Source organism: Barbatula barbatula, assembly GCF_947034865.1.
Source record: "Barbatula barbatula genome assembly, chromosome: 8".
Classification (NCBI taxonomy): Eukaryota; Metazoa; Chordata; class Actinopteri; order Cypriniformes; family Nemacheilidae; genus Barbatula; species Barbatula barbatula.
The window spans coordinates 18,418,133-18,439,992 of record NC_136771.1 but is presented as its reverse complement, the minus strand read 5'-3'; the positions used below and the strand labels follow the sequence as shown (position 1 = coordinate 18,439,992).

Below are 21,860 nucleotides of genomic sequence, written 5' to 3'. Positions count from 1 at the left end.
TTCTGTTTATTTTAGTTTCTGTCATTTTTTCATCTGTGCATTTAACTTTCATCTTTTATTCATTGTTTTGTCTTGTTCCTAATCTTCGGTCCTGATAACATCAGGTATGTATTTATGCAGTTTACCAAAACTGTGATGTCACAAACTGCTCAGTATTTTTAAGGTGTCATATCATTAATATATACTTTTCCTCAATCTTTTTAAATAAGTGTAATAATCTTTTGTTGCCCTAGTCCAGAAATACTATAACCTGAAACTAAACAGTGTTTTATAATTTTCCATCTTTAAATGTCTATTATTATTGTTTCACATAAACTATGAATAGTTTATGTTTAGTCACTAAGTTAGTAACTAAAACAACAAAGTTTCAACTTCCACAGAACTAGACAAAAACTACAATTTTAATATACTATGTATCAACACATAGTCTTTACTATATTAAATGATGTAAATGTACAGCTGCGGAAAAAAATAAGAGATTTCTGATTTTACATCTAAAAATGCAGATTTTAAATAAAAAATGTCCACGCCTGTAGATTCATACATAAAAATGTAGACCAGACAACTTCAAAACAGAATGAGATGTACCAGGCGACAACTATATTGAATCAGACATCTAACCCCTAACCTATGGGTAAGTGCTGTTTCTCATTTAGATGTTAGCAAATCATGGTTAATACATTTTAACGAGAAAGGCTGGAAAATACTGAAATGATATTATTATGGTCATCATAAAAAATATACTATGACCCCTTTAAAATCAAATGCATGTCAGCATGAGGCCTGAGGAATCGTGGAGTGGCAATGATGCGTTTGGCACACGATTAAAAAATGACAAAAACAAACATCTCTGCCATTCCTACCCCACTAGATCTTAACACTCTCCAGCCCATAAACGTTGTACCCTTCCTTATAAGTAGCAAAATTCTGAGAATTCTGCGAGGAAGAGGGGGGATTTAGAGCCTGAGTCTTGGCAACCTTCATGCGCTTGGCCTCTGCGCGAGACTTGTAGCAGAACTCCACCAGAGCGACCAGCATGGCCAGCCCGAGACCGCCCACCAGGATGTAGAAGACCCCCGCAACATTACTCAGGCTGAGGGCGCTAGTCTTCTCCTGCAGGGGGTTGAAGGTAGAAGGTCAAAGGTAAGGGAGAGAAAGGGATGACAGAACATCAAACTTCACATTATCATATTAATTTATAATTTATAAGATAAATTACACGTTTAAATTGAACTAAAATAATTCAAAATATCTAAATATTTAAATCTTAACATCACAAACAGTGCTGTAAAGAGTAAAGCTAGATATGTGTGTACATGTACTGTAACTGTGTATCAGTAAATCACACACAATACAAAGACGGCTAAACAGATGCAACAATTAGGACAGAGGTAAAATGCAGTGCAGCATGTGCACGTAACGAAGAAAAAAAGACGCCACCTACAGAACTGTAATAAATGACAGCTTAAGAAAAAGGCAAATATACAAACAACATTTACAGCATTGGTGAGGGAGAAGGACAGACCGCATGGGAAAGAAAGGGAGAGAAAGCAGAAATAAGGGAGAGAGAAAGAGAGCATAAACGGTTGGAAAATGAAATAAAAGGACAGGACAAGTTTTCAATAAGCACAAATACATATAGAAAGGGAGCACAAGGATATTCTAAGTCTACTCAAGTGTATGTGTGTTTGAGTATGAAGGAACTGTGGATCAAATAAGCACTTGCGTGTGTACTGTATATACAGTATTATTATTATTTATTATGTTTGCTATACATGTCTTGCATGCATTACTGATATCACATTACTACATACTATAGGCATCACTGGTTGTATAAACAGGTCAGGTTCTGAATCATGCAAGGTTTATCTATGTAGGGGACTTGCTTTCACACTCGCACGCACACGTCACCATCTGCTAAATATAATTTTCGCACACCCTCTCCCTTTCTCTCACAAACTTATTTCGTGTTCACACACACAGTCTACTGATGCTTGGTTTGGACCCCCAAACTGGGACACAGGTTTCATGCGCACACACACCTAAACTGGGACACAGGTTTCATGCGTGCGCACACACACACACACACACACACACACACACACACACACACACACACACACACACACACACAAGCACGTTCTATCCCTGTCAGTGTTTGGATCAGACACACGCACACACATCCACGCAAACACTCCCTGCAGAGACTGACCTTACTTCCAGAGTCCTTGGCTCCACATTCTCCCTTATCGTACCACCATTTGTTTTTCAGCTTGTCTAAGATGCCTTGCTCACTGAGTTTCAATACTGCAAGGTTTACTGGCGTTCTTCGCGTATGGGAAATAACATAAATAACATTACCAATGTTATTTTATGTTATTGTCAGTAACATTTGCACTCGCTAGCAGCGCTGGTTATGTTTCAGCCCTGAGCGTGGTGGCGATCGGAGGTCTGCGCTCCATTTGGCAGACAGCAAACGCGGCTTTGCCGTGCCAGATGTGCACAGACTCATCGCCGCGAGCGGGAAGCAAACGCAGCGCCTGCCTACAAGCCTCGCACCTCTGGAAATGTTTCAAATGTGGTTTGGATAATTATCGGCAGATGCGTCACAAGAAAGCTCTTGCAGTTGATTGTTAAAATGTTTTCTAAATGTCAATTTCCTTCGTAGGTTATGTAGCTTGTCGGCTGGGACGAATGCAAGTGCTTCCCACTCGTTCACATTTCTCATTTCATTTTTTACCCATAAGTCCCAAGCACGGGTCTGACCTTTGACTCCCCTCCTCCGCTGCCGCACTCTCCTTTGTCGTACCACCATTTGTTTTTCAATTTATCCAGAAGCCCCTGCTCGTTCAGTTTTAGCACTGCAAGGTTTACCGCGTTTCTTAAACAAACGATAAAACATATTTGTCAGACAGCATGGAGGGGCGGGGCTGCAATGGGCCACGCCCCCACAAGTCGCATAGAATGAATGGAACATTGGTGAGACAATCCATCAATCAATCAACCAATCAAAATAACAACCCGTTAAACTACGAGGTGGCCGAGCTTTAAGAGTTCTTTTTTAAACAAACTCTTGAGGCAGGAGGCTAGAACAGAGGAAGATCAGCAATAATATCAATGATTACACAACCGCACGAATAGATCTTCATATCAATTTAAGCATTGAAGCGGACATATCTGGTTGGAAGGTTCAAGAAAGACAGCATGCATAGTTCAAACAGTGCATCGTCTGCATTCATTGTCAAGTAACAGGGTTGTCAGCCTCGGAAACATTTGCTTCAACATTCTGTAATGCATATGGTGATCATTCAAACTCCAAGTGCCAAATCGCATGCATTGAGTTGTTACTTGTTATCATTAAACAGCTTTTGCATTACAACAGTCTGGTTGCAAGAAGGCAGCGCTTCAGTCATTTAAAACAGACATGCGTTCAATAAAACAAATACTGATGGCAAACATGACAAATTTGTATATATGAACTGTTTAATAGAAAGTGTAAAGTGCTCTTCGTATTGCACAGCTACATTTAGCATTGTTTTAGATATAAACGTAAACAGATTTATTCAAGAAGTAAAAAAGTTTAACGGTTTGCCATTATATGCCTTTTTGAACACATGGCAAGTGACTTTCAGCACAACAAACATGTGAAAAAAAGGCTTCAGATTCTCGCACTTAAATTTTTTGGAAAAGGCCCATCTGAAACCTTCTCTTCAATTATTTACTGAGCTCAGTTTATAGAACAGCTAATTCCTGAAGAAGAAAACACATAAACTCACTTTATACGATCTCAATTCTGTCATGTTAAGAATGGTGCTCACTAGAGCTGGGTTATATCTAAAATATACCATATGTTTATAATGATGGCAAACAAAATTACAATTTAGCATCTTGGTTATTGCTTAGTTTTACGGTTTACAGACTTGTTTCTTACACCTTTGCGAGATATGTTTAAAGTCTCGGTTAACCAGAAGTTTTTACTTTTGTATTCTGACGCATTTCCGAGCGAAACTGAATTTCAAATGAGAAAAATAGTGGCCGTGGCTTGCTTTTTATACAGTGAATTGATTTGATGTAACAAAACAGCTGTTGCATTTTCAAATAGAACTGGTAGCACCACTGACAGTTGGAGGGGAGGAGTTAACGGATGCGCCGCCCAAGCCATCTAATTGATGTCATTTGAATTGTATAGTCACTAGAGTGCAGAAGTGCATTTTCAGATTTTAAAGGAAGATTATGAGGGCACACGCATTTTAAAAAGACAATGACACACACTGATAAGCTTTTACAATAAACGCTGCAGTATTTCATGAAAAAATAGGAATTGTGAAAAAAAACTTTCACTGGGACTTTAAATGTTCTGTCATTTAATTTTAAATAGCGTAAATGTCTGTTTACGAGTGCTGTAAATCAGTTCAAACTGTCCTACAATTTAATGGTTTGATTTAACAGCCACCGCTAAAAACAATCTTGGGATAAAAGTGAGACATTTGTAGTTGGTAAAAGTGCATGAATATAAATTATGCTGCATTTAAATGATAATAAATAAAAACTGCAAACCACTGACAAATCTAAAAGTTGTTTGCAGTTGTTTGTGTATTTTAATCTTGCAGTAAACATTTTGAATGTACTTGGCTATTGTTTGGTTTAAAATATGATTACTGGTGAAAAAATTCTTCTTCTTTCATCTTCACTCTTCAGAACAAAAAATATATAGTTACAAGATTGAGAATTTATAGATTTTGCTATATAGCCCAGCTCTAGTAGTAACTGACTTTCAGTTAAAGTCGTGGAATTCGGTTTGTCAATGAGCAATAAAATCCTTCACTAACTGAAATCTTACTATGATATATACTTACATCTTCTATGCCATCTTTCTCACAGAGCACGGTTGCTAGGCAACCTACTTGTCAGGTGTCAGCTAGGATTTCTAAAGACCTCACCATCTCTGTAGTTTCCTTGGTAACACCCTACACTGCTTTTTTGGCCTGCGTTGCCTAGGTTCCCACCGTTCCCTACACTCGCTGCTGCTTTTACCTAGTTTACCTCATTTTAAAGAGGGACCCCCGGCCTACATCAGGGTAGGTGGGATACTATAACAACATGGGCCATATTGTTATACTACTCCACCCACCTTAAAGCAGATCCCTTGGGTGTAGCGATGCCGTAGCCTTTAGAGTCAAGGTTCCCTCCAACCTTCATGGTGTCACATGGCTTGCGCTGCTCGATGTACTCGTTCATGGTGGACTCCAGAAGGTAAGCGTATTTTCCTTTGGACTTTCGGACACGCAGAACACCTTCCACCGTGTTTTTGACAAATACAGAAGGCTCCGCGCTCTTCATGTACTGCCACATCTTGTCAAAGAGAGCAATCTTAGATCTCTGAATGAAATGAAGACAGAGATACAATTGTTTATAAAAAAAAACAGACTACAGTCACTTTTTGTAATACAGTTCACAAATCATCACAGTATCATAAAATTTTTATATCTTAGATATCCATATTGTCAGGTTATAGGGGCATTTCCTGCTTTCTTTTCTTTCTTTTTTTAAATGCAGAAAGCACAAATGCTGTGTGTCCAATATTTTTAGTGACTTACCCTGAAGAACTCTTTGGTGGAGCCTGCATCCAGTGTCCCGTACGCAATCTCAGTCTGTTTGGCCAGATCTTCTGCACTCTCAATAGGTGAAACCATCCTCTCCACAGTGAGGAAGGCAGCCAGGTTAGCCGTGTAAGAAGAGATGATGATGAGGGTGAAAAACCACCAAACACCACCAACTATACGGCCAGATAGAGACCTACACACAGCAGACACGGTCAACAACACACACACACACACTCCACTAACAAAGCCAGTATCTTATGCTTGAGAGATGGAGAGAGAGAGAGATAGAGAGAGAAAGAAAGAAAGAAAGAGAAACAGAGGGTAAAAGACCCCATTGGTGATGTAATAGACCCTTTAAAATGGGGAATATGCAGCCGAAACACGGTACCACTCCAAGAGGGCAGAAAACGTCGACCTTGTGCACCTTACTGTTTCCAACCAGGTGAATACATGTTCACATAGGAAATGTTCAACTGAAGTTTAAATCATAACTTCCATCAAACATTCCTAATCCTGTGTTAGGCTCTTTCTTCTTACCCACTGGACACAAAACACTGGGGAAAACTACATGGATATCGGAGCAAGAGCTGCAGGACTGTGAACATATACAGACACTGGTAACGGTGGGAAAACCTTTAATGCACAAAGCCGAAAACACAACCCACGCGCTAGCCAGCTAGCATTAGCGTCCATCGCGCACACCAACCTTGGTGAAATATCGCATCCCTGCTGCATAAAAGCGCCCAGAGAAAACCACAGACTATTAAAGATGCCAAATTCGTTTGTTGATTCGCTAGGGCCCAGCTGCCCATCCTCAAACTCCTCAGTGTGCCACTCGTAAGGGCTGAAGCGGCTAACAAGGAAAAGGACAACGCTAACTCCAATGTAGGCGAATACAATGCACATCCAGATCTCGTAGGCCAACGGGTCCAGGAAAGAGAAGACGCCTGGTTTGGATTTCTGCGGTTTCTTGATCATAATGGATATGCCCAGACTCATGAATGGTTTGGAGAAGTCGATCACCTCCTCTCGGACCAAAGTGATGGTAAGAGGAGCCACAGCGATGTCTGCTTTCTGTAAAAAGTGTAAATTTAAAATTAATAAATCACACACACACACACACAAATAAAATAGTAGTAAGTGTCAGGGTTAGTCCTTTACAAATCCCTGTGAGAGTGTGTCTCACCCCATACACCAGCTCCCCAACCATACCATTCCAGATCTTGGTCTCAGCATCTCGTGCACCATATTTCCCATCTGCCACAATCCTCAGCTGGTACTTAAACCCACAATGCTTTGCAATCTCAGCAGCCAGGTCCACACAGTATCCCTCATAACGTTCATTGTCGGTGAATAACTCGGCATTCTTTTTCAGCATTACATATGGTGCCTCCTACAATAAGCAAGCATGCATAGTGCATGGAAATATATATACATACAGTGTACACAAAAGTAAAATTACTCTCAAATAACACACGTAATAAAATTAAAAGTCTTACCAAGATTGTTGTCACAACAACAGTTTTGTTCTCCATTCCCATGGTGTCGTTGGGGAAAAGGTCTGATTTTGTGACTGCCATTTTGTCCACCTCATTCCAGTAACCAATCTAGGAAAATGTCCACACTCATGACACAGAAAATGTACTTTTGTAGAGGGGCATTCAAACGTTTTTCACCATACTCATAGGTCAGATGTCAAAATTTGGTTGTTTAAATACCCATGTAAAGTCTCAAAGTTTTTAAAGCATATTTTTCTGTTTTCCATAAGTGAAATGTCACACCCAATACCGTCCATATAATACTGTCCTCATAAACGGGCACATGAAAATGTTCGATAAAGTCCTATCTTTTCTCCATTTGTTGGTTATAAGGGGTGTCCTTGACTAAGGATTTACATAGTCGAACATAGTTACATAGTTACATAGTTGAAACCAAATTGTCACGTCTTGTCTTTAGTCGAATGCACATGTTTGTATGTGGGGATGACACCAGGTGGTTAACAAGGGTACAGCACAAAGTGCAGTGCAACATTGATGCAGCAAAGAACAATCAAATATTTATTTACAGAATATACCTTTATGAAAAATAAGATTCAAGTAGCAATATATAAAATAAATATGTTTAGGTAAAATGTCTGAAATGCAGTGGAACATATATTCAAAACACAAGCCACAAAAAGTTAAATGAATTAACATTTTCCTTAAACATCACTTAACAATGCTGTGCACATATAATACAAGACCGTATCTCGCCTCAAAACTATTTGATAATAATGAATCATTTTTTACAAACGGGTAAAGTTATACAGGCACGTTGATAATGAACTACCAATTAAGTTATTGCATGTAAGTAGTAATATAATAAAGCAAAGTCCTTTTCACTTGTTATTACTATAGGATTAAGCAACCAAAAGCAACATAAAGCAATTAATTTGACCAACTGGCTGATCTAAAGTGTGTTACCTTCACAGGGCCACTATGTTTCAGCTCCATGACATTGACTGTGTAATTCACCCTCCTGCCGTACTGATCGAACTGAATATTTCCAGTCAATCCATCCACACGCACCTGAACAGATACAAGCGCACACGTGCCACATGTCGAGACACAAATGTTAAATGCTTCAAAGTTATCACACATAGACGAAAGGCATTTTGTGTTTCCAGAGCAGACCTGTTTGAGAGCACGCTCTATCTCCACCCCCTGTGCCCACGGTACTGCAGGATTGGCCAGACAGTCTCCGTTGTTGCCACGGCGACTGATGTCAATTCTTTGTTTATGCAGAAAGCGGAAGGCCTCTGTCATTACTTGCACAGCATCATATGTGAGAGCGGAAGTGTACTGCAAGGTAAAAAAATATTGATGCGTGTGAATGGATTTATTTTATATTTCTTGCGTTAGGACAAAGAGATGAACAATTTGTATTTCATTCTCATATGAACTATTTTATACAATTATATTTACTGTATGTATACATTGATACGTATACGTAGGCATATACTGTATAGCTGCATTTCTGTTGAAGATATTGCTCACCCTGATTCTGCTGTCAGCTCCAGGATACTCCTTCTCCTCCAGCGCCTCCCAGCGCTGGTCAAATTTAGCAACAAGCGGGTCATCAAAATCCACAATTTGAAATCCTGATACATTCGCACCCCCGTACTGAATCTTGGACAAATCCCCATCCACAAAGCCCTGACATACACAAAAAGCAGGTTAACATTTTTATTATCATAAATGTTTCTATTTTATGCCTAGTGGCGAAGGAAGCTGGTGAGTAGAAAATGATACGATTATTAAACAACTTACGAAATTGGCAATGATGTAATGATATCCTTTCACGTGTCGACCAATCGTTATGACCTAGGGAGACAGCGGGTAAAAAATGTGTTTCATTAAACCAATTTAATTAAAGTGGCACGTAATAAATGTCAAGTGTATACGCAGTGCGTAATTCTTCAAATATAATCCTGACCTCACAAGCGTGCCTACATATGTGTGCATGTGTCATTTCAGCATGCCATTTACCTGTTCCATAATGTCCTTGACTTTGTCCTGTTCACAGTCTAAAATCACTCTTCTTTCTTTCTTGTTCTCGAGGTCTTGAAAGAGGGAGCGATATGCCTCGTCTTTCCACTCATCTTTCAGGTTCCCAACATTTATGGCTGTTACCTGCCATTTCCTCTCTGCTGCTGTGTCCAGCATTGCCTGCAGGGTAGAGAGACCTACAAAGAGAGACAGAGAGAGAACATAATTCTCATCGTCATAGCAGTATAGACTTGCTCAGCTTACTTGTTGTAAAATTCCTAAGCATAACTAGTTCAGTAAAATCTCGCAGGAAGATATTTTGAGCAGGGGGTGCTGTGATTTTTTTTCTTGCCAGGGCAGAAGTAATGACTGTACCATGGGCGAGCTGCTTAAGTTTAATGTTAATTAATAACGCAGGCAAAAATGAGCTGCTGCCGAGAATAAATAAGGACGCCAGTGTGATTTTAGGATACAGCATAAAAACAAACACACATAAACGCAAGCCCATAGCCAAAGCAAAATCTGTTGTACGAAACTAGCTGTAGGGCCGCTGCAGCAGCTTAACCAACCAAACATCAACCTATAGTAAACCATGGGCAAACCAGTCACATGGTTAAACACTACTGCATTCCGTAACGTAACACATTCTGCCTGTAGACCTAGCCCCAATCTCAAAAAAAGAAATCTTACATGACTGCTGGCCTGCATGCAAATCTCCGAAAGTGAGGCTGATGAAGTCCTGCATGAGGACATTAATGTTCAGTGTAAAATGTTACATTTTTGCGCCATTTGTAAAGAGACGAACTTGACATTCACTAACGCTGTGACATCATGAGGTCATTGTGTTGTCATTGTAACAGTAACGTTATTAATGTTTTGTGATGGATATTAGTGAATAGACACATTAATAAACTTTATTATTTATTATTTAGTTTTAATAAAACATTTTCATTTATTAATATGAAATATCTCACCATCCAACTTGGCAATACCACAATCACTCCCTAAAAACAGCCAGGAACCTCTGGGTCATATTTGATGAACAGCTGTACTTCAATGATCACATTGCAAAGACAACACGGTCATGCCAATATGCCTTATTCAACATTAGAAAGGTTAGACCCTATCTCACTGAGCATGCGGCACACCTCCTTGTCCAGGCCCTGGTGTTCTCAAGGCTGGACTACTGCAATGCTCTCCTTGCTGGTCTTCCTGCAAAGGCTATCAAACCGCTCCCCGGGGGGCCAGGGTGGGCTTTGCCCACCTTTTTAGAAGCATTACCCACCCTGCCTCCACCCAGAGCCATTGAGAGAGAGGATCCGTGAACTGCTGTTGCTGTAAAAAAACTGTTCCATTGCAGTGAACGGACTTTCTCTCTCAGCGACTCTGGATTAGACTCCTGCACGGGTCCTGTTTATTAACCCGCAGTAATTAAAAGAACACCCGAACCACATCCGACCGCAGGACTAATTTTATTCCGTACCCGACCCTATCCGTTTGACAAAAATGCCACGCCCCGAACCGCACCTGCATTACATCTACATGATGTGGACAAAACATGATTCTCACGCAACAAGTAACTTAATATTAGGAAGATGCTGGTTAATGCATCTTTAAACATATATGCGTTTCAGGAGAAACAAACGAGTGAATCCAATAAAATATTGTTAGCTAATAAAGGTGATATTTTATATTTGATTAGGGATTTATGAAATGTGTTTTGATTCGTGCTAAATTTGTTAAAATAGCCTATTTTGTTCATGTGATATTAACAATAGTCTCCATACCAAAGCCGCTAAAGGCTAAGCTGCCATCAAGGCTAAAGAAAGCTTAATGTAGAAAAGGGACCAGGAAAAAAAAGATTTTTTACATTTTGATAATGTTTCGAGTCCTCACTATAGCTGGCTGCTGTCCATCATCATTTGCAAGCGATTATCTACAATGATCAACGCTGCAAAGTGAGCTGCAATTACAGTCGAAATAGTCTTGGCTACTGGATATGCGTTTTGCCCGCGCATATAATTTCCCGACCCGAACCCCAAATGAGTGAGAAGTTAATGTTGTGAATTTTATGGTGATCTGAATCAAGTATAAAGTTACTAAATTCTAAAATGTAAAATAATTGTAAATGTAAAAAAATATGTAGGCTATATATGCATAAGAATGTCAAAATAAAATATACAATATTAATACGAGATGTAAGAATAATCAAAAAGCTAAATCGTTATTTTGTAAATAGTTTGTTTATAGTAAATAGTTTTAAAAAATATATATTTAGTGACCCCCCCCCGCCCACCTGGAAAATCACTTTGCCCACCTTTCATCTCATATCTGGAGCCTGGCCTAATGCCTCGCCTTCCAACATGTGACATTTTGTTGAAAACTAGTAGCTTTGTATTAGCACCTATTGTGTTATTGTTCCTATATGACTTTGTTTCCTAAACTCTCTGTAAGTCGCTTTAGATAAAAGTGTCTGCTACATGACTAAATGTAAATGTATACCTTTTCACTAGGGTCGCTGTTTGGAATAACGTCGTTCTTACACTTTCTCTATTCCAATCATATATTGGTGGGAAGACCAAGTGCAAATAGTCTCTGACTTTGTTTATTTTTGACACGGTTTCAGTTTTTCTTTTGCTAGCACCCGCAGCACCCCCACTTCACACGGCTATGTGCTTAACTTTCCAAAAATGAATCACATAGAGAATCTTCAATGACAGCTCCAAAGTATAATTATTACGCCGTGTCAGCTTGCTTCACTGTGTCTTTTTCCATTAGATTCGGTCTCAATTACAGCTGCTTCTCAGTTTTAAGGATTGCTCTACTTTAATCAACTTACAGTCCGAGGCCCTGATATCCAGAGTATTTTATTGTACCAGAAAGACCCTTGGGGCACTCTCTCTTCATTTCTGCATTCCCCTGGTCATTTGCTCTTTCATACTCTACTTCTCTTAAACTCCCCACTCAAACTCTCTCCCTCTCTCGGTTGATTTCATATCTAGGTCTTGGGGAGATCTTTCTTTCTTTGTCTCAAATCAGATATGCACATGATGCCAGACACAGTGAAAGCATTCGGTCAGGATAGTCACAGAAATACAGCGAATGATAAAAGTATAGGTTAAGAATAGTTTGATAGACAATTTATGTACAATGTGTCTGTCACCATGTTTTTGGACAGTTATGTCATTGTATGTATACAAATATAACAACTAGTTCATAAGGAATAGTTCAACCAAAAATGAAAATTCGGTCATCATTTACTTAACCTCAAGTTCCTACTATGGTAGTCAATAGTGACCAAGAACAGTTTGGTTACAAGCATTCTTCCAAATATCTTCCTCTGTGTCCATCGGAACAAAGAAATGTATATAGATTTGGAACAACTCGAGTGTCATTAAATTAATTTTTATTTTTTTAGGGTGACCTGTCCCTTTAATACGACAAAAGCTATATTAAGTATATCTGAAATGTCCCTTTAAAGAATGTGTTCGGCATAATACATTTTCAACTTTTTCAATACAGTATGTTCTATTAAATGCAATTCTAAGTGAAATATGGAATTACTGTATGTCCCCAATGCCGAACTGCAAATAAGAATAAATCTATATTTTGTAAAAAACGAATTAACGGCATGCTTAAAATATGAATGATAGACATAATTGGGTAGCTTTTTTAAACTGTATCCTCCTAAGTTGTTTCCTCAAGAAAACGGTCAACAGAGTCAAAATTTCTGTCAAACCAAATCTGTTTTGGGACACAGGGCAAGACATCAATGACAATCCTGCATTTTATCTGTCATAATGTACAGTGTGTATGTGCTTGATATACTAAAGTATTTAGAAGAAATCATAATTTGTTTAGCGCTCAGTATAGCTTACTGTTAAGGTTATTTGCCATAACATTGTTTAACATTAAATAGAGCAAATAATATTTTCAAGCAGAACCACTGAACGGGTTAATACCATTGCCCATTTCTCCATGGCAAGCCAACGTTTAACAGGTATAAATAAAACATGCAGAGAGACAGATAGAGAGAGAGCGAGAGAGGTGACTGCGAATGTGCTTATCTTCAAACACTCCCAACCCACATGCTTTTCCTCCAAAAGGCTTTTCACCACAAAGTAATAGGACTATTGATTGAATTCTCTAGTGTACGGTATGTGTGTAAGTGTGTGTCTAAGCAGCCCTGTGAGAGACGTCTTGCCTCAGAAAATGAAGATAAAGAATGCGTACATTTATCAAAGAGAGAGAACGTGTGTTTACCTCTGTCGCTGTCGTACAGATAGGCAAACTTCTCCCACTTGTAATACTCCACAAGGCTGATGAGAGGACCTTTGATATCAGGTCTCATCTGGAGAACAAACTGGTTGAGCCCATCGGCTGGAAAACTGGGCGTGATGAAGGACACGTGCAGCGTCTCGCAGAATGATGTGATGGTGTTCACTGACTTCTTGTCGTAGAAGCCGAAGATAGCATACACTCCCCTGGAAAACTGGGAGCAAACTGAAAGACAAACAAACCGAGATTAGTATTATTGGTAACACTTTACAATAAGGTTATATTTGTTAACTATAATAAATGCATTTACTAACAAGTGCTAACAGTGAGCGTTTTTCAGCATTTATCAATCCTTGTTAAGGCTTGTTAATGTCAATACAATTATTCATGTCAGTTCATGGTACATTAAATGTAATTAATGAGTGGAGTATATAAGGATCTAACATTTTCGTGTAGTCCGTGGATCAAAGACTTTTGGCGTAGTCGGCAGGATTATTGCTGAGGATCTAACATTAGAAGATATACACATCAAATAGCTTTATATTTCTGTTTCATGTTTGTTTCAGAAAAGTGTTTAGATTTTTAACCTTGTTAGCCTATGATCAATTCAAATGGTTCCCACTGCACTTCCCAACTCAATAGTTGTTTCTACAATATTGTGCATGTGGTTCTAAAGCAGTTTTAGAAAGAATAGTGCCTCAAAACCCCAAAGCCGAAAGAGAGATGTTACTGTAAGTTGATGTGAAAGAAACCTTGGGTGGAACAAGACTCAGCTGGGAAAGCTAACCACCTCGGGCTGCCGCATCATGTACATACAGTACATAATAAGCTAATTTTGTTCAATGTAATACAGCCCAGTTGTGTTTATAAATGTATTCATCTAAATGTTGTGATTTGCTATACCCTATTCACTTAGCAAAGGTGTATACTTAACAGTATTCAGGATGAAAGTATAGGATTTACATAAAATACAAGTCAACTAGGGTTGGGCCGATAGACGGTGCCTTCGTCTGACAGACATCATGATGTTGAGCTGGCATCATGATTCCAACAAATGTTTCACTTGTGTCACGTGACTTTCGCTGCTCTGTGTTGAAAATCACGTTGTAAAGAAATATGAACAAGGCTAAAGGGGCATATAAGCTCCCACTGACGCGCCTGACTTTACAACTGTGGAGCTTGTGCTGTACTCTATAAAGACTCATGCCTGCACAGCCCGCATTGAAGAAAGAAGACGCGCCTGACTCCATGCCTGCAAAGCTAGCTCTGTACAGATGACACAAGACTGAATTTATAACTGCACAGCTGCACTGTATAAAGAAGACGTGTCTCTGCACAGCTTGTCCCTACACAAACCTCACTTTATAACGCCGCAGCTCATTGAAAGAAGACAACAATGTCATCGTCCGTCCCAATGTTTCACTGTATACATCGTCCGATGCTAATTTGGTCGTCCAACACCATTGACTCAACCTTAAAGTCCACCTATTCCACAAAGGTTTCTGGCCTCACCCTTGACTGATGTCATAATTCTACAGAAAGTCTTTAACTCAACAAAAATGATGAACATACTATTCCAGTAAATGCAAATTTAAGAAGCTGTACATGATCGGCAAATAACAACATTTGATTGTTTCCAAAGACTTCAGTATAAGAACCTTGCAAGCATAAAGGTGTATCGACTATTTCCCACAACATATCCCCACAAATCAGGATGGTATTAGCAAAACAGCATGCTAACAAATATTTGCATAAACAACATGAAGGTGATTAAATCATGACAATTTAAAACATTTTAGGTGCCCTCTTTCTTTAAGTTGCATAACATATCTAATGGGCTTCACTATCAATAGTGATGTAAAGGTGAAGATAGATGGTCCTTTTCAATGGTATTATGAAAGAAATGACAAACAATTTAGATCTTCCTAGGTAAGAAATAAGGAAGAACATGGATACAAAGTCTGTAATCCTGTTGCATGATAGATGATGCTGAGTCTATTGAGTTTAATCCGATCTGAGAATGTGTCTATGAGCATTTAAGAGAAAGAAATGAATTAAACACCAACACCACCCACTTCCAAATCCAGCCTGCCTTTTAAAGCACAATAAATCTATGCAAACTTGATATGCATACTCAAACCCTTGGTGACAGCCTACACAGTATTCAGCAAATCAGTAAATCATCAACAGCTGTCTGCTTCCAAAGATTGTTTTTTTGACAAAGCTTGCTCATAAAAAATAAACACAATAACAAGGGCCTTCTTGTTGATGATCCAGTTCAGACCTAGTTTGCATCAGTTAGATCAAACATGGCACATCCTGTCTTCGCGTCCTACAGTATGACATGAATGAGATTTGAGATCACAGTGTGGAGGAAGGTTTTTGTAGCTGTTTTTATAGGTGATCACTGAACTATGGAATATATACAAAAAAACGCGTGGCCTCTATTCATGCCTAGTGATCTTCAGACAGTGTTCATGCAGCCAGAATGTAAGATTTGGATTAGCATTCAGAGGCTGAACAGAAGAGAGCTCTTGCCGCTGTCTCTGAGCTGGCATCACCACACACCAGGGCTTATGGGACATGCCTGTGTGTGAAAGGGGCCAAACATGTGTGTGCTGGGGAATCTTTTGTGTGTCAATTGCTCTAGCTGTCTAAATGAGCTGTCAGTACAGTGGGGAATTTTGGTATGGGAATTTGGACACCCTATTTAAGCTGCGAACCGTAACAAGAAACAACGTTCTGATGGAAATTCTTCATGTGTAAAAAAGGTGATAATTTATTTTTCTTAAAGATTCCTAATCTCAACAAATGTATATAAAACCAATATTTTCAAAGACATAATATCTGTTGTATGGCGTTTGTTCAAAAGAAAAAAATGGACGCAGGGAACAATTTTGCTAGTACTATGGATTTCCACTTTAATGAGAAGCGGGTAAACTAGGGTTTACAGTAGAGGGGTAACCGAATCAATCTTCCAAGTCATATTGACATAAACATTAAAGTTAATTAACAAGACCGCCGATCCATCAATCAGTGTTAATCAGAAATGATGGGCGTTGACGCATTTGACCTTGAATGAGACAGCTATGCACCTGCATTTGCATGTGAATTGCATAGGGTTCACGGCATTAGCATACAGTAACACTCTGCTTTTGTCATTTATCATTTGAAAATGCAGATGTTACTGAAAATTAGTTATGACTTGGACAGGAAAATGAAATTGCACTAGATCTTCAAAGTGTCTCATACATTTTAGAACTATCAATGTGAATATTTCCTTCTTCATAAGTGAAACTCATTTATGCATTTATATTGGCAGTGGAGTCTAAAAGTCTGAAACCACTAAATAAAATGTCAAATCTAATTTAAAGCAAAATAGGACACTTTTTCAGGAATTTGAGAGTAATATTAGGACAATTAAATAATAGATGTTTAAAATGTATATAATTAAGAATATGTATACCATTATTTTCACTTACTACGTATAGGTATGTGTTTGCAAACGATATTTTTTTATACTTCTCCCAAATTTAAATTGTAATGCTGTTTCTTTTTGCATTTATTTGCAGACAATGAAAATGGAGAAACCGTTCAAAATAACAGAAAAGATGCTCTGTATTTTTCAGGCCTCAAATACTCGTAAGTTCACATTCACTTTCAAGCAATTCAACAGTAATATTTGAAAATGCATTTAGTAGAAATTCCACATTTACTCTTAATGAAGTTTCTTTTTCTTTTTATCACAGTTTTTATGTGTCTTATCATGTTGTCGGTCTTACACGTTGCTGTTGGATGACTTTATGTCACTCCTTAGGATTAATTTGATAATTTTTTTATTTAACAAACACTGGACTGGAATGGCCACGAAACATCTAGAAATGCTGATGTAATGAAAATTTGGTAGACCAAACGTATTGCTGACTCATGTTGATCCCCGGAAAGTTAGTCCAGTCAAATTCTCTCTATGAACCATTTTTCAGGAGCGCTTTCTGTTTTTTTATTTGCATATATAATTAAAGCTTTAAGATGTTCATTAAACATACAATTTATGTAATCATTGTTATATTTTGTTTTGAAATGTATTAATGTTGTGTAGCGTTAAAAACCTGAAACAACAAGTGCTTCTGGACTAGAGTTGTTTATATCTTGCGAAATCATCTCTAATGTCACTCCACCTAAAATCCCCTCACTTTGACTAACAAGTTGAAAATCTTGGGCTATTTAAAAAAAACTCAACAAGGTCCCCTAAACATTCTGTTCTCATATCAAATACGGGATAGAAAATAACCCTAGTCAAGTGATTTGAAGGTTCTTTGAAGATGGGTAAGTAAAGGACCCAGGTGCACATACAATGCATCACGTCTTCTCACCCTCTCTGTGCTCTACGCTCCTCTCACTTTTGACGGATTGATGGCTTCATTCATCTTCTGACAACATACAATCATCTTTAACCTTCAGAAATGTGCTTCTTCTGTAATGATCTGCTTATCCTCAAAGGCACACATACCTAATAAAGCAGTCTAATCCCACACCTTCTTCATTCACATGAGTGTGTTCTCCTGATTAACTAACTTGCTTGCCTTGACCTCTCTTTCTCTTTTTCAGTCTTTCTCTGTTCCTCAAGGTAATTGTCGGGATCGAAGGAGTGTAAGTAAAGAAAAAAAGTGCTCAATTACACATTTTTCACGCTTCCCATTCTGGACGCGCTGGTGTGAATATCTTTATGCAAACATATGACACATACATACATACATACAACAAAGACACCATCATCGTACTTCTCTCAACGTGCTGGTGTTTAAGTCTCCAATAGTTTTTTTTAGAAATGCTGTTGATCAAATACGGCTGTGCATAACGGTCATTTCCATGTGTCACAACACATGAAGAGGCAGCTTGAACTGCAAGTTTTCTTCATTGAGAATTCCACTTCACTCATTACTGTCATTTAAATGATTCAAATGAATGGTCATTTTTGCATATCAAACTGACGGGCCGGATGAAACATATTCAGATCTTTAATAATTCATAAATCAGGTGCTCACAACAGTCGAAGAGAAATACAGTATTTTAGCAAGTGGAGAATAATCATTATCAGAAATCTTATAAGAGGGGATTAGATATTATATAGCCTACTGTTATAGTTAGATTTTATTGCTGATGTAAATTAAACTTTACATCGATTCAGTGAAAACAAGTCTTTATGTCTTTTGCAGATTTTAAAGGATTTTACATCCTTTTACTGTAAAACAATTCATTAAAAATAAATCAAGAATTTATTTTGCGACTCCCAAACTGACATGTCTTGAAAGAGATTCTGGTCATCATTGCAAAATAAACACTGACAACGCCGTCAGGCTTGCATCAACCAAAATAAGTGCGAAAATAGAGGGAATTACAAAAACTGAATCGTCTGACCGACCGATCCAAATGAAGTTTTCCAGAGAACCCTATCTGTGGGTACTACAGTGCAATGGAGTGTTGCTTTGGGGTGACAACAGCATCTCACATCTGATGACAAGCTTTTGGCACAGCATGTATCAACATTAACGTGTCACATCAATCTGTCAGTTCATCTAATCAACTATGGCATCAAGGAATATACTCAAGCATATACCGAGACTCCCGAGTCAATGCTTTTAATGTGTCACTGAAAATATTTGAACGCATATAATAAAAACAAGTTTAATTTACACAGCAACTCAAGGCGTATATGCTTTACAAGAGAGTACAATGCTAAACCCTTCAAACATCTGGAGCAAATATTTAAGGTTTAAAAACATATTTGAACAAGAATGGAATAAACCCCATTTGCACAAACATACCTGTAGATTACATCCAATCGTTTTAAACAGTTGCAGTGAACACCGCAAACCTCTCACGATCAAACGTTTTCAAGACGTGTAGGCAAATGTACCATTGAGACTCTCCGAGCACGGTGCCGCTGTATAGTGCGTGTGTGGGGAGGGGACGTGGGCGCGCGCAGGCCAATGGCATGAATCAGCCGCGGTCCAGGCCTCTGTGACACGGTCTGTCGCAGTGAAGCTCGCTCGCGGTCGAGGACCACCGGTGTTTAACATCAAAAAGAGCCGAGCCCACCAGGAAACAACTCATTCGGTTTATTGGTCATATGTCATGCCAAGCGTCCATTCACATTCGCGCGCCAGGCCGCGTTTTGGCGTTGCCATTTTAATGCTGTCGTATAGAATGCATTCAGAATGTCAAAACTCTGTTTTATTTGTTTATTTATGTTACATCTATCTGTGTATAAATCACACACCAAAAGTCCATTATTATTCAAAAGCAGCACTGATGTCCGGATGCGCCTGAATGCGAACACCATCGACGAATGCTCGTTTACATTCTCATAAAGTCATAAGGAATAAACATCAGTCGCGTTTTTTAACGCAGCGTTTCATCGTCTGCTTTACATAGCTCGGATGTAAGATGCGTGGGGGAGGGCCGCGCGCCAGGTCCGTTTTTTACGCCCTCATCCCTTCCCATCGTCAGTCATAAACGTTTAAATAGTAGGCCTACATTGCAAAATAAATATATATTGGTCAAGTATCGAAGAGTTAAACGCCGTTTGATATTTCTATCGCATTGTGCGGACGCTGGTGAAACGGGGCCATCTCCTCTCCGCCGTTACTGTGGAAACCAACATTCTGCTGCTACCGCGGATGCCAATCGTCACAGTCGCCAAATAATGGTTTACATAACGACCGTCTTCTCAACGCATTGCTGACACCCAGAGAGCATAAACCAAACTGTACACAACTCAATCTCGTCAGAACGTGATCAGTCCATAAACGAATGTTTGGCAACATCCAGAACCGTGACCCCTTCGTGGCCAGCGTAAACGATCCGGATGGATGACACACCAGCGTGAATAATATAATACTTATACGAAGGCAGGCGGTTATAACACAATACGCATTGATTGGTGTCCTGTAGTATTGCCACTGAAGCATTACAGGGAGGAAATATTCGAGCCGCACGTGTGCATGTCATACTATTTATTTAAATGTGGGAAATGAAATAGTATTGGAAATCCATGGTGACTTACAGCAATTCGTTATGGCGAAGCTGTTGGCCACCTCTAGGTTATCAATGTGAGGAGTGAGGCGGAATTCGGCCGTGCCGAACTGAACCATTCCAATCCGGAACGCGCTGTATTCTTGATCTGCTCCTCTGGGGAACAAGCCACCTGGGGGAAATACATTAAAATATTATTTAATCATAAAACAATTAGGAGTAATCCAAACCTCGTATACGGCAAAACGATGTCATTTTATTTAATCGCATTGTCAAAATCTCACATGGTATCACGGGGACCTTTGGTGTCGTCAACGGCATTAAACACGGTTTGATGACAGGGATCTTAGGCTAAGACATGCAGAGCGCTCTCACCGATTTGGACGCTTGGAGATCCGCCGAGCGCCAGTCCCCATAACGCGGGGAAGAGGAAACCCGACAAAATCATCGTCTTCAGCTTATCCACGACCACATCCACCAAACGGGCACTGTTCACAAAACAGCCGACAGCATATACAATCGACACATGTTAAAATGAACGACTGTTAAAAACGCAGAGGCTCTCGTTAAAGAATCAGCTCCGGTACCGCGGTGGTGGTGGTGATGGAGAGATGATGCGGGAGTCTTGCCCTCCTCCTTTGCGGCTCCGTGCCCGAGAATCGTTTCAACTCAGCGAACACGTTAAGAATACTGATGAAGACGGAAAGAGCCGAGCGAAGCCGAAGCTGTTCTTATTTTAAACGCGCAGAGATCTCCCACTCGGGACATGGGACATCGATCAGACCAGCCGCGTGGCGATTTGGGAAATCTGATAGCGATAAAGATTTCAATTGAACTCGATAATCGTGTCATCGGATATGCTGCAGAATAAAACAACTAGGCTACATTTCTCACAAGTGGGTGTTAACACGAGACAGTGGTGTGACGGATTTGCCTCTGCAATCCAATGGGCCAATTTGTCACCATATGGAAACCATTCTGACATTAAGTTTACAGTGATTTAAGAACCTTAATAACCCTCACTGTAAACATTTTACACCTTTTTTTAAGTAGCCCACAATCACATTTCAGTTCAATAATTGCATTTTGATATATATAAAAAGTTGATTTAAAAATAGTAAATATATACACTTTAGTACATAAAATGGATACAATTACTTACAAATACAATTTGATTAAGACAAAAAATACTTTCATTAAATTAATTGTTTTAATGTGACCATTTGGAGTGGGAGACACAGATACAAATAATAAGCAAAAATGGCTTATAGGGAATATGCTGCATTGTTTGAGAATTGTGGTCACAATTGCTGCATTTCGAATTACCCGATTACATGATCAATTCATAAACAAACTAGATGTAGGCTGAGAAAATACCTGTAACATTTTAAAGTTGTTGTGGTCCGCACGTCAGCTT

At 39.1% G+C, this 21,860-nt stretch overlaps 1 protein-coding gene across 2 annotated transcripts; it reads right to left on the bottom strand.

Moving 5' to 3' along the window:
* Positions 1-867: 867 nt before the first annotated feature.
* On the bottom strand, positions 868-20,891 carry gria2a (glutamate receptor, ionotropic, AMPA 2a; the record flags this gene model as incomplete). 2 transcript variants are annotated; one of them, XM_079461876.1, is made up of 15 exons in its annotated part: positions 868-1,113; positions 2,767-2,881; positions 5,132-5,379; positions 5,598-5,796; positions 6,310-6,677; positions 6,790-6,996; positions 7,103-7,210; positions 8,066-8,170; positions 8,276-8,443; positions 8,639-8,797; positions 8,912-8,965; positions 9,131-9,327; positions 13,394-13,633; positions 20,475-20,615; positions 20,819-20,891. In XM_079461876.1, the coding sequence occupies 15 exons, from the start codon at positions 20,889-20,891 to the stop codon at positions 868-870; spliced, it is 2,628 nt and encodes an 875-aa protein (XP_079318002.1). The 2 variants fall into 2 exon arrangements, with proteins under 2 accessions (XP_079318002.1, XP_079318003.1); XM_079461877.1 differs by lacking the exon at positions 2,767-2,881 and adding an exon at positions 2,213-2,327 and having other exon boundaries at positions 20,819-20,837.
* Between the last annotated feature and the right edge of the window lie 969 nt (positions 20,892-21,860).